This window comes from Callorhinus ursinus, unplaced genomic scaffold, assembly GCF_003265705.2.
Source record: "Callorhinus ursinus isolate GAN/ISIS: 27379988/994484 unplaced genomic scaffold, GSC_fseal_2.0 scaffold25, whole genome shotgun sequence".
In the NCBI taxonomy this organism is placed as follows: domain Eukaryota; kingdom Metazoa; phylum Chordata; class Mammalia; order Carnivora; family Otariidae; genus Callorhinus; species Callorhinus ursinus.
In genome coordinates, this window is record NW_027397087.1 from 16,151,616 (window position 1) to 16,167,379 (window position 15,764).

Below are 15,764 nucleotides of genomic sequence, written 5' to 3' on the forward strand. Positions count from 1 at the left end.
AAACAAAAACCAACAAGAAAACAGTGACTTATTTGAATGACACACTGGACCAGATAGATGTAACAGTTATATTCAGAACATTCCATCCTAAAATAGCAGAATACACATTCTTCTTAAGTGCACATGGAGCGTTCTCCAAAACAGATCACATGTTAGGCCACAAAATAAGTCTCAGGAAACTAAGAAATATCAAAGTCATGCCATGAATCTTTTCTGACTGCACATTATGAAACTAGAAATTAACCACAATAAAAAGTCTGGAAAAAAACAGATACGTAGAGGTTAAATAACATGTTACTAAACAATGAATAGGGTCAACCAAGAAATCAAAGAGGAAATCAAAATGGTCCAAAATGTTTGGTCCAAAAGCAGTCCTAAGAGGCAAGTATACCTACCTCAAGAAGCAAGAAAAATCTCAAACAACCTAAACTTAAGCCCAAGGGAGCTAGTAAAAGAAGAGCAAAAAAACCCAAAGCCAGTAAAAGGCAGGAAACAATAAAAGAGAAGAAATAAATGAAATAGATGTGGCACCTGGGTGGCTTAGTCAGTTAAGCGTCTGCCTTCAGCTCAGGTCAGGATCCTGGGGTCCTGGGATGGAGCCCCTCATCAAGCCCTGCGTCAGGCTTCCTGTTCCGCAGGGTGTCTGCTTGTCCCTCTGCCTCTGCCCCTACCCTGCTCATGCTCTCACTCTCTCTCTCTCTCAAATAAATAAATAAAATCTAAAAAAAAAAAAGAAATGTAATAGAAACTATAAAAACAACAAAACAATAGATCAGTGAAACCAGGAGGGGGTTCTTTGAAAAGATCAACAGAATTTATAAACCTTTGGCCAGACTCAAAAAGAGAGAGAGAACTTAAATAAACAAAATCAGAAATGAAAGAGGAGAAATAACAATGGACACCACATATAAAAGAATATTATGAAAAATTATATGCCAACAAATCAGACAACCCAGAAGGTATGGATAAATTCCTAGAAACATAGGTATAACCTCCCAATCCTGAATCAGGAAGAAATGACTTGAACAGACTGATTTCCAGCAATGAAATTGAATCAGTAATCAAACAACTCCAAAAAAACACAAAAGTTCAGGACCAGACAGCTCCAAAGATGAATTCTATCAAACATTTAAAGAAACATTAATACCTGTTCTTCTCAAACTATTTAAAAAAAAAAATGTAAAGGCAATCTTTCAAATTTATTCTATGAGGCCAGCATTACCTTGATACCAAAACCAGATAAAGACAGTACAAAAAAAGAAAACTACACAACAATACCTCTGATGAGCATAGATGCAAAAATCCTCAAAATATTAGCAAACCAAATCCAACAATACATTTAAAAAATAATTGATCAAGTGGGATTTATTCCTGGGATGCAAAGGTGGTTCAGTATTCACAAATCAATGTGATACATTGCATCACAAGAAAAAGGATGAAAACGATATGATCATTTCAATAGAGGCAGAAAAAGCAATTGACAACATCCATTCATAATAAAAAAAAAAAAAAAAACCCTCGGCAAAGTAGGTTTAGAGGGAACACACTTCAACATAATAAAGACCATCTATCAAAAATCCACAGCTAACATCATACTCAATGGTGAAAAACTGAGAGCTTTTGCCCTAAGATCAGGAACAAGACAAGGATGTCCACTGTCACTTTTTCAACACAGTATTGCAAGTCCTAGCCACAGCAGTCAAACAAAAAAGAAAAGGCATCCAAAATGGTAAAGAGGAAGTAAAAGTTTCACAATTTGCAGATAACATGATGCTATATATAGAAAACCCTAAAGATTCTGCCAAAAAAACTACTAGAACTGATAAATGAAGTTAGTAAAGTCATAGGATACAAAATCAATGTATAGAAATCTGTTGCATTGGTATGTACTAAAAATGAAGCAACAGAAAGAGAAATTAACAGTCCCATTACAATGGCACCAAATATAATAAAGTACCTAGGAATAAATTTAACCAAATAGGTGAAAGACCTGTACTCTGAAAACTATAAAATGCAGATGAAAGAAATTAAAGAAGATCCAAAGAAATGGAAAGACATTCCATGCTCATGGGTTGGAAGAACAAATATTGTTAAAATGTCCATACTACCCAAAGCAATCTGCAGATTTTATGCAATCCCTATGAAAATACAACTGCATTTTTCACAGAACTAGAACAATCCTAAAATTTGTATGGAACCACAAAAGACCCCAGATAGCCAAAACAATCTTGAAAAAGAAAAACAAAATGGGAGGTATCACAATCCCAGATTTCAAGAGATACTACAAATCTGTAGTAATAAAAACAGTATGATTCTGGCACAAATATAGACCCACAGATCAATGGAACAGAATAGAGAGCCCAGAAATAAACCCATGATTATATGGTCAATTAATCAACAAAGGAGGCAAGATTATGCAAAGGGGGAACTACAGTCTCTTCAACGAATGGTTTTGGGAAAACTGGACAGTCACAGGCAAAAAAATGAAACTAGACCACTTTCTCACACCATACACAAAAATAAACTCAAAATGGATCAAGGACCTAAATATGAGACCTGAAACCATAAAAATCCTAGAAGAGAGCAGAGGAAGTAATTTTTCTGACATCAGCTGTGACAACATTTTTCTAGATAGGTCTACTGAAACAGTTTCAACAAAAGCAAAAATAAAATTAATGGGACTATATTAAAATAAAAAGCTGCTGCACAGCAAAGGAAATAACAAAACTAAGAGACAGCCTACTGAAAGGGAGAAGGAATCTACAAATGTCATATTGGATAAAGAGTTACTATCCAAAATATATAAAGAACTTATACAACTCAACACCCAAAAAACAAATAATCCAATTTAAAAATGGGCAGAAGACGTACAGAGACATTTCTCCAAAGAAGACTATAGATGTCCACAGACACGTGAAAAGATGCTCAACATCACTTATCATCATGGAAATGCAAATCAAAACTACAGTAAGATAGCACTTCACACCTGTCAGAACACTCCATCAAAAACTAATGATGTACTGTATGGTGACTAACATAACATAATAAAATTAAATTAAAAAAAAAGAATGGCTAAAATCAAAAACGCAAGAAACAAGTGTTGGCGAGGATGTGGAGGAAAAGCAACCCTCTTGCACTGTTGGTGGGAATGCAAATTGGTGCAGCCGCTGTGGAAAACACTATGGAATTTCCTCAAAAATTTAAAAATACAACTACCCTACAATTCAGTAATTGCACTACTGGGTATTTACCTGAAAAATATAAAAACATTAATTCAAAGGGATATATACACTCCTATGTTTATACCAGCAGTATTTATAATAGCCAAATTATAGAAGCAGCCTAAGCGTCCGTTAGTACGTGAATGGATAAAGGAGATGTGGTGTACACACACACACACACACACACACACACACACACAGGAATATTACCCACCTATAAAAAGAATGAAATCTTGCCATTTGCAACAGTATGGGCGGAGCTAGAGAGTAGAATGCTAAGTGAAATAAGTCAGAGAAAGACAAATACCGTACAATTTCACTCATGTGAAATATTATTCAGCCATAAAAAAGAATGAAATCTTGCCATTTTCAACAACATGGATGGAGCCAGAGGGTAAAATGTTAAGTGAAATAAGTTAGAGAAAGGACAAACACCCTATGATTTCACTAATATGTGGAATTTGTGAAACAATCCAACAACAACAAAAAGACAAACCATAAAACAGACCCCTAATTACAGAAACTGATGGTTACCAGAGGGGAGGTGGGGGGGAGGGGTGAAATAGGTGAAGGGGGTTAAGAGCACACTTGTCAGGATGAGCCCTGAGTAATGCATAGAATTGCTGAGTCACTATATTATACACCTGAAACTAATATAACACTGAATGTTAACTATACTGCAATTAAAATCATAAGCAAAACAAAACAAAAAATCCCAAAGAACCATAAACGTCTTGACCACCTCATTTTTTGTAAGGCTCAAAATATCCAATTTGTGTAAATATACAGACTGGTACATAAAGTGAAACATTTCAGTTGGTGCATAAACTGAAAAGTTCCACGTAACTATGAAGGAAAGTACTCAAGCTCCGTTGTTTTACCTCGAATCCTAAGGAAGCAGAGGCCCAAAGAATCCCCTCTAGGCCCAGGGACAAGATAGAGAGGACTTTAAAATGGCCCTCTTCCTAGTGGGCATGATGAGTATTTTACCTTGTTTCTCTATACCTTTGATATTTAAAGTGGCAGAGAGGAAAAGTGAGTGTGGGTTTAAGATCTTAGTGAATCCTTAGCAAGAAACTTAGTGTGTTCAACTGACCCAGGCAAAACACAACTATAGTGTTTAGCACCTCTGTGGTGAACTGACAGAGACCTGGAGACGTTAGGACTCCCGGGGCTGTTCTAGAGAAACACAAACCAGTACAAGACCCAAGCCTTGCACTCAAGAGAGCATCCAGCCTAGTCTCTCTTCTCTCTTTCCAATTAAAAACATTTGCAAATACACTGTGGGCAGTACTGGCAAGACCAGCTCACACAGTGGGTGAATGAGGAAAGGTCTTTGTGACCATACTGCCTAATTTGTCCGTTGATGGATTGGGACACTAAGGCCTGGGGAAGTCAGGTGGAGTCAGGGAGGACCCGCCTCACATAAATCTGTGGTATTACTGTGACGAGAAGCCAGAGTTCCTGGCCCCCTTTCAGATAAAATTTTCTTGCTCTCACACCAACTATGAAGGAGGTTTTAGTATTCACTTCTCAATCGCAAATATAATCTATTCTTTTTTCTTTAAGGAATTAAATTTATTTTTCAAAAAGTTGTATCACCTTAAGAGGGATATAACTGGACACCATCCTGTTCTCCTTTCCTCCCTCCTTCCCTTCACTCCTTTCTTCCTCTCTTGCTTTAGGGCTCTTGTTCTCTTCAACCCTCTCTCTTCTTTCCTTTGTAGGTATGTACACCTGCAGGCAGGGGAGAGACACAAAGATAGCAGATCTAAGGCAAGGAAGTAGGACTCGCAATGGCCTGTAAGACCTCGAAACTTGGGACTGAGACTTTAAAACACAAGGTTACCAACTTCAGTCCTGAATCTAGAAAGTTTTTTTTTTTCAAATAATCTGATAATATTTATGTAAAATTAAAATTTTATTATTCCCCAGTGCACCACCATCATCCCCCACCCCTCAGGCTCTTTATCTTCAGGTTCGAAGTAATCTCTGGCACTTGGAATTGAATGATCTCGTAATGGGTGTGGCAGCTTATTTGGACCTCATGGGGCCAAAGTAAACTGATCATGTGTTTCTCTCACAATCATCCACATTATCTTTTTTTAAACAGCCTTATTTAATTTGAACTGAACTTGCAAACTTGCAAACCTGGTCTCTCCCATTCCTCACACAGAGGTCCAATCAGTTCATTTGATTCTTGACTCTGATCCTAGGAATGATATGCATTTTCCTCAGGCATGTAAAGGAGAGGGGAAAAAAAAAAAATCAGTTGACCAATGTGACAGAAAATCTCCCCCATGAGTTCCCAATAAAGAATACACACAACATCAAACACCAATAGTGCCAAAACATTTATTAAAGGTTTTCAAATCTTTCAAAAATGTTACAAAAAGCAAGCAAACACAGTGAAACTAATGACAAGTTTGACACTGAAAACTAGTATCTGGGTAAGTCCATGCAGGCATGTGTGGAAAGGGAATACCTTAGTATTTACTATGATTAAAACACTGTATTAGGGTCTTTTACATATATCTTATTTGGTCCCATTCAGGAAAAAATATCCCAGACTAGGAAAGTATAACCAAAAAAAAAAACCCCAAAACAAAACAAAACAAAAAACAAAAACACAAAGAAAAAAGGGATTGTGTCATCTATTAATATCATGCTAGCCTATTATCCATCAAACTCACCCAAGGGCCATCTGGCTCTCTTGGGAAAGATAACTTTGAGTAATAATTCAACAGAGACCAGATTAGGTGCCTTGTCAAGTTGGAGGTGGACTTACAGAAAATTGATAAAGCATGATGATGTTTTATTTGCACTTTCTGATAGAGAAATTTACCTCCAGGGTGATAATTTTATTTCTTTGTAGGATGCTAACCAGTTTTAATGTCTTACTTTACAATCTCATTTCATCAAGGTCTTTCCTACTGATTAAATTCCCATTCTTCACATTCTCTTCAAATTGCTGTTATTCTTATGATGAGTTAAATGGAACTCCATTCATATGAGAATTATGGTTTCAATGATTTAAGAATTTGTGCTTTGATAATCCTCAAACAACCACATGAGGTAGGTAGTATATCCTCATTTACAGAGGAAGAAAGTGAGTTTCAAAGGAGGCACGTTACCTGCCCAAGGTTATAGAGGTAAGAAGTAATAGAGCTGGAGTCTGAACACAAATCTGCCTGAATTCTTTTACAGGAACTAAACTGGTGACTCACATGTGGACTGGAAATCTGTACTGGAACAACTCCAGAAAACTAACTTTATCTACATATGTTTATGTTTAAATTATAAACATGACAGCTAAATATCAAAAGCAGCTAACTATGAAAGACTTAAGCCTGAGTATTTAAATAGTAATTGAAGAGTTTGTTTAAACTTTTTAAAATTGGAAATATTGAACGTATTTACCCATACACTGTTTGGAATATTATCATTAAAGTGTGAAATCCCAATGCTATGCTGGTTTCATTAATGGTTCTGGATGATGCAGGGTAAGTTGCTACTGAGGTTGTTATCAAAGTCATTGGAAAGTATTTGGAATACTTAATAGAGAACCTCTCTTGGACATTTCATGAACATATCCCTGAGAGCTTTGTGAATACATTTGACCAAATTCCTAGCTTATCCCACTGTTAAGATGCTCCAACCTACTTTGTCTTTAGACCAGTAAAAAAAAAGATGAGGAACACCAACATGTTTTTCTATTCTTCAGGCCATGAAGGTGATGTGTTCTCCTGGGTAAAAACACAGGTATGTAGATATCAAGACTAAAGAGTCACAAGCTGCTCTTAGTCTGAAAGCACCATAATGTATGTTGTACATCTTAAAAATATACCTTGGGAAAGGTTGATCTTACATGTGTTTGTCAACAAGCATGCTTTTTCACAGCTGGGATGTATACCTTCCAAATGCACCATTTTATCCACTTGAAGATCCACTCAATGTATATGCAGATTTACAAGTTTTTCTCCACAAATAAGATTCTAAAGTTGAGGTCAGTTGGTATCTAGGTTGATGAAAACTTCTGCTTGTATGGTGAGGCCTTTGCCCAGCAAATCACAACTTAGACAGTGACCATCTGGCCACCGGCAGCTGTCTGCCACAGATTTAAATGACGTGAGGCAATCTGTCCCACCCCAGCCCCTGATCCCAAACTTTGGAGCTGAATTTCAGCTCTAGCTGAAGTGAAAAGTCACTATGTGGTTCAAGTTCATCTTGACTCACAGTTTCACTGTTTTATCCTGGCTAAAGCTGCTCACAGTGTCTGTGGTTTTCTTGCAGAAATTTTCAATCCAGCTAGTGCTATTATACAGTGTCTTTTCCAACCCTGAGGTTAGGGGTGGGTTTTTAGCTCGCATATTTTTTCCAGATGTGATAAGCTCTCCGTAGCCCTCTTGGTGAGCAAAAGCATATCCAGATCTTCTTGAGCTTGACCTGCGAGTCTGAGGCCTTCGGCTATGTAAGGGCCTTGTCTTCTTTTGAGCCTTTTGCCTCTGACGGATCTGAAGAGGAAGGAGACAGAGTGAGATGATGCCTCCAAATGACAGATTCCAGGCCCTGGGCCACTTCATGAAGAGAAAGTTCTTTCAGTAGAAACATCAACAATAACAAAATACTCACCTTCATTGTAAAAGGAAGCATTTCACAAAAACAAAAAACAAACAAACAAAAAACAACAAGAAATCTTCCACCCAAAAGATTACACTGGGCACTGGTCAGTTTTTATTACTACCAAGAGACTATTAAATGAGAAGTGTTAAGACAAGTTCCATTACTGTGTCCTTCTTATACATCCATCTTAAATGAATAGGAACTTAGTTTTGTACAGAAGGCTCTTCTAACATCCAAACACAGTCAGTATAACCATCTATAGTCCCATTTCCCCAAAATAGGCCTTTTCCCTCTCAAGGGAAATTCTCATGATCCAATAGTCGTTAGTAACTGGACCAAGAGAAAATTTAGAAAATGAGAGTCAGAAATTCCCAACTCTTGTGGTAGGTCAGTATATCATGAGATTTTGAGGGTTTTGACTTCCTTTGGATTTTTTTTTTTTTTTTGCAGCCTTCTGAAGAACTCAACATCATTTGGGTGGGTTTCCAATATTTCTTTCATTTCCCTGTAAAGATGAGGAGAAAAATATCCAATGTTTGGTGTAAGCCGCCTTGTTCTCTAATCCGGCTGATCTCTTAGATTCCGACTTTCATGTCAGGAGAAAGCCATTAAAAGCAGAAGATCATGATCTGACTACATACTGGAAGAAATGAACATCATCTTCTTTCCTTCAGCTCATCCATCATTTTCTGAGTTTACATCAGAATGAGCTCACGGAGCCAAAAGAAAAGGACAGATCTAACAGGGGAATCTATGAATCATTTCAGAAGGAATCTTCACATGCTTTGGCCTCAGAATGTGGAGGATATCCTGGTAAGGGAAGTTCTGCCTCAGTTCCTCTCAGTATCATTGGCCTGGTCACTCACCCCACCAGTGTTTGCCCCTTCTCATGATGCCACCACAAATGTGCATCTCCTGTTTCTTTCTCCTTTTTTTCTATCTGGGTCCTGACATAACTTGACATTGTCTTGCTTCTACTACTCTTCTCATGAAATCTGGGCTGTTAATCCCTTGGCTTAAGGATTTCTACAATCTGTTCTATTTTCCTTTCAACTTTATATTTTTCCATCCAGTCATCATGTTGCTGTTCCCTTTCTTAATCTGTTCAGAAGGTAGCATCTCCTTACGTTTCTGAATCTGCTACCATACTTCTACAAAAACTGAGTCCCTTCACCTCATACCTTGCTTGTCTCTCTTTTACTCTATCCTTTACTTGCCCACATGTCAGTAACTTTCCTTATAGTTTGCCTTTGCCTTAGAATAGTTGTCCAAAATGCTGCCAGCTTCTTTTTTTAAAGTCAACTTTTAGAAATGCCCAACTTAACTTGTAATTCATGACTCCCCACCCACATTTAGTCTAGACATTTCTCTTCATTAACATTCACAAAGCTACTACATTCAGATGTGGGCAGTTCCATTTACTGGTATGTGATGATGTATACCTATGGGTGTTTCCAGTGGGAAGTTCATTAGCCCTTTCCTGGGCTTCCAAATCAGAAAGAGAAAGACATGATTCCAAGAGCCAAGAATCAGCCCTTCAAGTACTTATCAGCACTGCAACATACCTGGTCACTCAGGGTTGGGCATAAATCCATCTTCAAAAATCTGACTACCACCACAGGCACAACTGATGCTACTGTTGTTAAGAGAATAACAAGCCAGATGCACTTCTGGGTCAAAGAATGTCGTGCATTTCCTATTATTAAGGAAAAATATACATAATTATACAAAATACACTGAATTATTGAAAAAAAGGCTCCTTGTCTATTCCCATAAGGTCTTTTTTGAAATGGTGAGGTTTGGGCTACCTAGGGAGAACCACTAGGTGTCTTCCACGGTATATAGTATATTCAGAGGTGATGAGAAGGCAAGAATGGTATGATCACCACCCTTGGGAACTACTTCATGGCCCAATCACTTGGAGATAGCCAATCAGAGCCAAGTGCTCTCTGATCTAGACTCAGTCCAGCTTCACTCATGAGGTAGAATTTTCTCATGGAGCCTCAAGATCCCTTGACTACAAAGAAGCCATTATTTTTAAAAGGCACATTTGCTCTTAGACTCCTCAATAAAAGTGCCATGTCAAAACTATACAACATATGTCTGGGGTGCAGGTACAATCTCAATACCTTTGGTGACTGGAGAGCTTTACCTAATATAGGGCCAACCTTTACAATTCAGGCAGCAGCCTCAGAAAACTTGCCTCAAAGGGACTTGCTGATTTCTCTGATATTCACTGGGTTATGAAGAACTCAAGATTCCAAGGAGATCAGACATGCTCTTGGGTTTGTGAAAAGAGCATTCCTCTCACTGGCAGACTGCTAATGCAGTCATCCAACATGCTAGTGCAATACTGTGGTGAAACTCATTCCCAAGCCTGAAGCCGGTTTCCTTACTTTATACTCACACCTCATATACTGGGATGTTTGTTTAAACAAAACAATAATGGTCAGTTAAGCAGACAAATTCTACAGGAACATGTCAACCCTGTTTATATCACCAAAATAAACTTCTGTCCCTGTTGGCTGTCAGGGATTTGCCACAATACCTCCAATTATCTACATCCCCTCTCCCAAAGCTAAAGTGTTAACAACCATTTGAATGTGTTTTGGGTATGAGGGCTTGGCTACTGATTGGTATGTCTGTATTTTCTGGCTTTGGAGGATAGAATCTGCCCACCAAGAGCAGAAGATTACAGCTATCTCCAAGTATAATAAATTAAATGTCTCTTGTTTCTGGGCAGAAACAAACTTGATTCAATAAATTAAATGTCTCTTTGAGCTCCCTGAAGCTTAGCACCCCCAGGCATGGCTGGGAAAACAAGCTTCACTTTAAAACCACACTCCTGCTTGCTGCTGGTTACTAAGGACATTTTTTTTTTCCTTAAACCCCAATGTTGATCTAACTTTTGAGAAGTCTCATTGGAGCTCAGTAATTAATTCCTGGAATGGCATGTGCTTAGCTGGAGAGAGTGGTCCCCACACAAACTACTTTCTCCAGTTGAGGCATTCCAGGCTCATTATGCGTGCTAAAATGCTCTCTTAGGACTAGAAATCTTCTTGTCAATGCACTGAACTTTCAGATTTGGCAACCAAAAGGAAGAAGAAGAAGAAAGAAGAAAGAAGGAGAAGAAGGAAGGGGAAGGGGAGGGGGAGGGGGAGGGGGAGGAGGAGGAGGAGAAGAAGAAGAAAGAAGAAAGAAGAAAGAAGAAAGAAGAAAGAAGAAAGAAGAAAGAAGAAAGAAGAAAGAAGAAAGAAGAAAGAAGAAAGAAGAAGAAGAAGAAGAAGAAGAAGAAGAAGAAGAAGAAGAAGAAGAAAGGAAGAAAATAAAAAGAAAAAATAAAGGAAAAAAAAAACCCTAGAAATAGTTAAAGGTCTTTTGTAATATGCTTATTCTTATTCATAACCATCCTGTTTCTACATAGTTGTAGTCTTTTGGAAAACAAAATGTTAATGTTACATATAAGTGTGAATGGTGCAATGTAAAGATTTCCATGTACATGCAAAGCAAGGCAAAAGATGGAGAACAACATTGTTAAGTATATGTGTGCATTTAATTGGAATTATAATTTCAGGTGTCTTTGCATCAGTGGAAATGTATAACCCTATAGTTGCTCTTCTTTTGCATTCTACATGAATCAGTTTTCTAAGAATTATTTTTCTGTATTTCTTAGACTGAATTCCTTAACTAGTGGATGCAAATCTCAGTCTCACCTGATTAAGCTCAAGAAGGTTGACACTGTGCATCTCCCTTTTCCGGTTTGTTGGGACAAACTGAGAAACATCACTGTTACCAACTTATCTCACAGATTAGAGACTTCAAAACTTCTAAGAAAGTATATTAATAGCCTCATTGTGTAGTAAAGCTCAGTGGCCCTCTGGGAATCATTTTGAAATGTGGGACACAATGGTGGTACAGTCCATAGACCAGATGTACGCTCTTTGTAGTATTACAGAATCTCAGAGTTTTAAGGTATTTTTGGAATTCCTGTGCTACCCATCTGCTGTTCAAATCACTCTGCAGTGTTCCCAACCAGTAATCAAGACACATTTGCTTGAATCATCATCTTCATCATCACCATCATTAGGGTTACCACTTAATAAAAAAGTACGATGTACCAGGCTCCATGCTAAGCATTTCATATGCATTGTCTCATGTAACCCTCACATTTCCTATGAAAATAGAAACTATTAATATCTCCAGTTTATAATTTAAGACATCAAGGCATGAAAAGAAAAAGAAATCTGCCCAAAGGTCACCCAGCATTTAAGTGGCAGAGCTGACACCTGAGCCCTGGCTGTCTAACTACAGAGGCTACTCTTTGTGCCTCTTATGGACTAATGTCCAGCAATTCTTAGACTGCTCTAAATTATACATCATTTCTTTCCTATCTGAATGCAAGTAAGTTCTACAGGTGCACTTTGGCAGTGACAGTGGTGATAATGTGGGATAAAAGGAAGAACCTAAGATTTCTTTCTCTTCCCTCTATTATACATGTTTTTTACAGACCTTCAGGTAGCCCTGATATATGTGCTATGCCTCTTATTTGCAAAGGGACAATCAATTACATCTGGGCTGTTGGGACCCTATAAGCAGCTATCACAGTGATTCTTCTATATCTGTCAGGGATAGCAGAAACTAATCTTTTGGAACTCTTCTCAAGCCTGAAAGCCTTCAGATGTCTGGCTCCCTCCATTCCTAGAGAAAAGATTATTAGTCATCCTTAGTCCCACCCGACACAGAAAATAAATTACAAAGACAAATAAATGACAGCATGACATTAGGCTCCCATAGATAATAGGACTCAACTTACCAACAAATGGAAACTGGTTTGGGAAGATGCCAAAGATGCCCTTACTGTGCATGGTAAATAAAATGGAGAAGTAAGTGGCAACGCTGCCCCAGATGAAGACATGATTAATGACAGTCCAGTAACTGGTATCCAAGGCTATCTGTAAATGAAGTCAAATGCAAAGGGGAGGGCTTTGAGGATTAAAAGAGTATCATTTTACTGAGTGATGTTTTCCCAGAACTGCTCTGTGAAGAGATGGTTGCACCTATCTAACTACCAGCCAACCACAGGCACTCCTATTTTCTGCACAGCACTGGGAACTGACCTGACATTTCTGGTAGACAACTGACTTCAGAACTTATATCTGCAAGCCATTATAGCTGCCAAGGTTGAATCAGGAGATAAAATGTTAATCTTCTTTTATGTGAGAAATAAGAAAACAATGATTTCTAATTTCAAAGTTACTTTCCAAATTGCTCTTAAAGCATTTCTGTTGAAAAAAAAAAATCTTCAGTAGTGAGCCACTGCAACATTTTATAATCTGTACATAAGTTTTCACATGACTGTTTTACATAGGCATACTCTGTTGTACACCAATATTCTAACTCATTTTGCTGATGCTTTTTCTTAAATTATTTAATTAATAACAGAGAAAATCCTTAATCCTCTTTTGTCGTAAAATTCAGATGTGAGGATTCATGGTGACCTGGGAGCATGTTCACAAGCTCTTCTCTCTTCCAATAACTTGTGGCAACACAGCTAAAAAGGGCCTGCTATCAGGGAAGCAAGGATACCACTGGCAAATATGAACCCTGAGTTTTCAGAGACAAACAAGTAGGTTCTGGCAACATTATTTGCATCTCTGAGGCCCCAAGTGGTCCAAGTGAGGGTTTGCATTTCTAGCAGAGTCTGCTTCAAGACCACAGATTTCTCACCTGTCTGAGGGGGTCCTACTTACACAGTAAATAGACCCTTCTCTGCATATGGAGACACACTTCCTCTTCCCACTTGAAGTTTACTGTTTTTAAAATCTTGCCCCACTAAAAAAATTTTGGCAGGCTTGAATATAAACTGCAGGGGTTATAAAAGGACAGCTTTTTTCTCTCAAGAGCCCTGAGAAGAGAGAGCCCTCCCATCCATCCTCAGCAAAGAGATGCTAGTGTTCCAGCTCATGTGGCTGCCAAGACATTAGGCCAAAATGTTCAACTGTACCTTCCCCCACCTGTCAATTCATCACCATCAAGAGACACCAATAGCCTGAACTGCGTGGGTATGAGTAGAAAAATCACAACCAATTAAAGAGGACTCAACTGAAAAAAGAGAGAGAGAGAAGAAAAGGAAAAAAAAAAAGAGCAGGTGGCTCCTATTGAGGCAGAACTAATGGAAAAGACAGACAAGCACTATAACCAAAAAAAATGTAATGAGAATTCTTAAGGGGATGAAATTAGATCACAGAAAAAAAATTCTGGAAGAAAAAAACATTATTTCTGAATTTAAAAATTCAATAGAGAAACCAAATAAGAATAGTCACTGATGAGAACTGAATTAATATTCTGGAAAAAACAAATGGAAATAATATCTTACAACACAGAGCAAAAAACTTGAAGAAATGGAAACCATGTGCAAAAAGATATGAGACATGGATGGCAAATCCATAGATTACAGATCCATGGGCCCAACATACAAATAATGGCATCTTAGAGAAAAAGAAAGAAGTAGCAATCAAAGAAATGACAGAAGAAAACTGCTCTGCTATTGTGAACAAATAGCAAAATTTTCAGATTGAGAGGGCACTCTAAACTCCTAGGAAAATTAAAGAACGAAGTTCCATTCTAGTGACATTTGTGAAGCCCCAAGACAAAGAACACAGACTTCCAAACAGAGAATATATTACCTCTGAAGGAAAGAGAATCAAGCTAATGTCAAACCGCTGCACTAAAACTGGGTATAGTGGAACAACATTTACCAAGTAACTAAAGCAAAAGTCTCTGACTCAAGAATCTCATGCCCATCCAATGTATCATTTAAGCGTAAAGGGGGAAAAAAAAAAAAAGCTTTGAGCTCCAAAGTATAACATCTATGTCCCCTTCTGAAGAAATTACTCAAGGAAATTGCTGCAAATAAAAATTCAATTAGGACAAAGACTTCAAAAGAGTGGAAGAAAGAGCATAAAAATGGTGGTGAGCAATGATTCTTATAATGTATAGTTGGCTCTAAATGAGTAATAATGTGAAGATGAGCTACAGTATTAACTTAGAAAAAATCTGCAATGGTCAAAACATATGTTAAAGGAGCATTTAATAACACAATGAAACTACAATTCTAGATTACTAACATACAAGAGGGGAGTAGGAGCAGGGAGTAGGAACAGGGAGGGAGAAATAAGTAGATACATTTCCAAAACTATTTAATTTGGAAGTGGAGAAGGGAAGGTGTGGGAACAAGATAGTGAAACAACTGGTGAAGGATATAGTTATTATTTAATTTTGGCATATCAATATGGAAATAGAGATTTAAATGACTATGAAAATGGGAGAAATCACTAGTAAAATGGGAATATAATAGTAAAGCTTATAAATTATGACAAATAAGATATTTAAAAATCGTGTTGCCTCCGAGTATGAAAAGGAAAAAATGGAAATAAAGAATTTAAAGTAATCATAAAGTAACATGAAAGGAGCAAGATAAAGTATATGTTACTACAATAAAAATGAGTAGTTTAACTCCCTTATCAAAGGAGAAAACCCAAAAGAATAAGATAAGAAAGCAATGAAAATGAGAAGATGGGCCTGAATTATATATCAGGTATATGCAGGCTCAGAAAAGCAACAGAAGTAAAACTAATATAAAAAAATGAAATTTGATTAAGAACATTTTATCATAAAAAAGATAAAAGCTATAAAGAACAAATAACAATCAAGAACCATTACACTGCAAATAACATAGCCTCAGATTATATAAGGTAAAATCTCCTGGAAGTACAAGAACTTGATAAGAATCGTAATCACAAGGAAAAAAATTTAATACACTTCTCTCAGTATCTGACAAGCATGGTGGTTCTCTGGAAATCTGTGGCTGACCTGGCATCCAGACCCCACTGTGATCATAGCCAAGCTGTTAAGAGGTAG

General features: G+C 37.5%; 1 protein-coding gene and 1 long non-coding RNA gene across 6 annotated transcripts in view; one reads left to right on the top strand and one right to left on the bottom strand.

Annotated features, from left to right (window-relative positions):
* Window positions 1–5,562: 5,562 nt before the first annotated feature.
* Window positions 5,563–15,764, bottom strand: part of ATP8B4 (ATPase phospholipid transporting 8B4 (putative)) — a 303,343-nt gene continuing 293,141 nt past the window's right edge. For all 5 annotated transcript variants that reach the window (XM_025883645.2, XM_025883647.2, XM_025883642.2 and 2 more), the window contains 3 exons: window positions 12,658–12,796; window positions 9,410–9,540; window positions 5,563–7,735 (listed from right to left, as the gene is read on the bottom strand). In XM_025883645.2, the coding sequence (XP_025739430.1) occupies window positions 7,454–7,735; window positions 9,410–9,540; window positions 12,658–12,796 (552 nt within the window). In that variant the 3' untranslated portion in view covers window positions 5,563–7,453. The remainder of the gene's footprint in view (window positions 7,736–9,409; window positions 9,541–12,657; window positions 12,797–15,764) is intronic.
* On the top strand, window positions 6,916–9,541 carry LOC141369997 (uncharacterized). The gene is made up of 3 exons (XR_012373621.1): window positions 6,916–6,983; window positions 8,295–8,321; window positions 8,424–9,541. It is a non-coding gene; the product is annotated as an uncharacterized lncRNA (long non-coding RNA).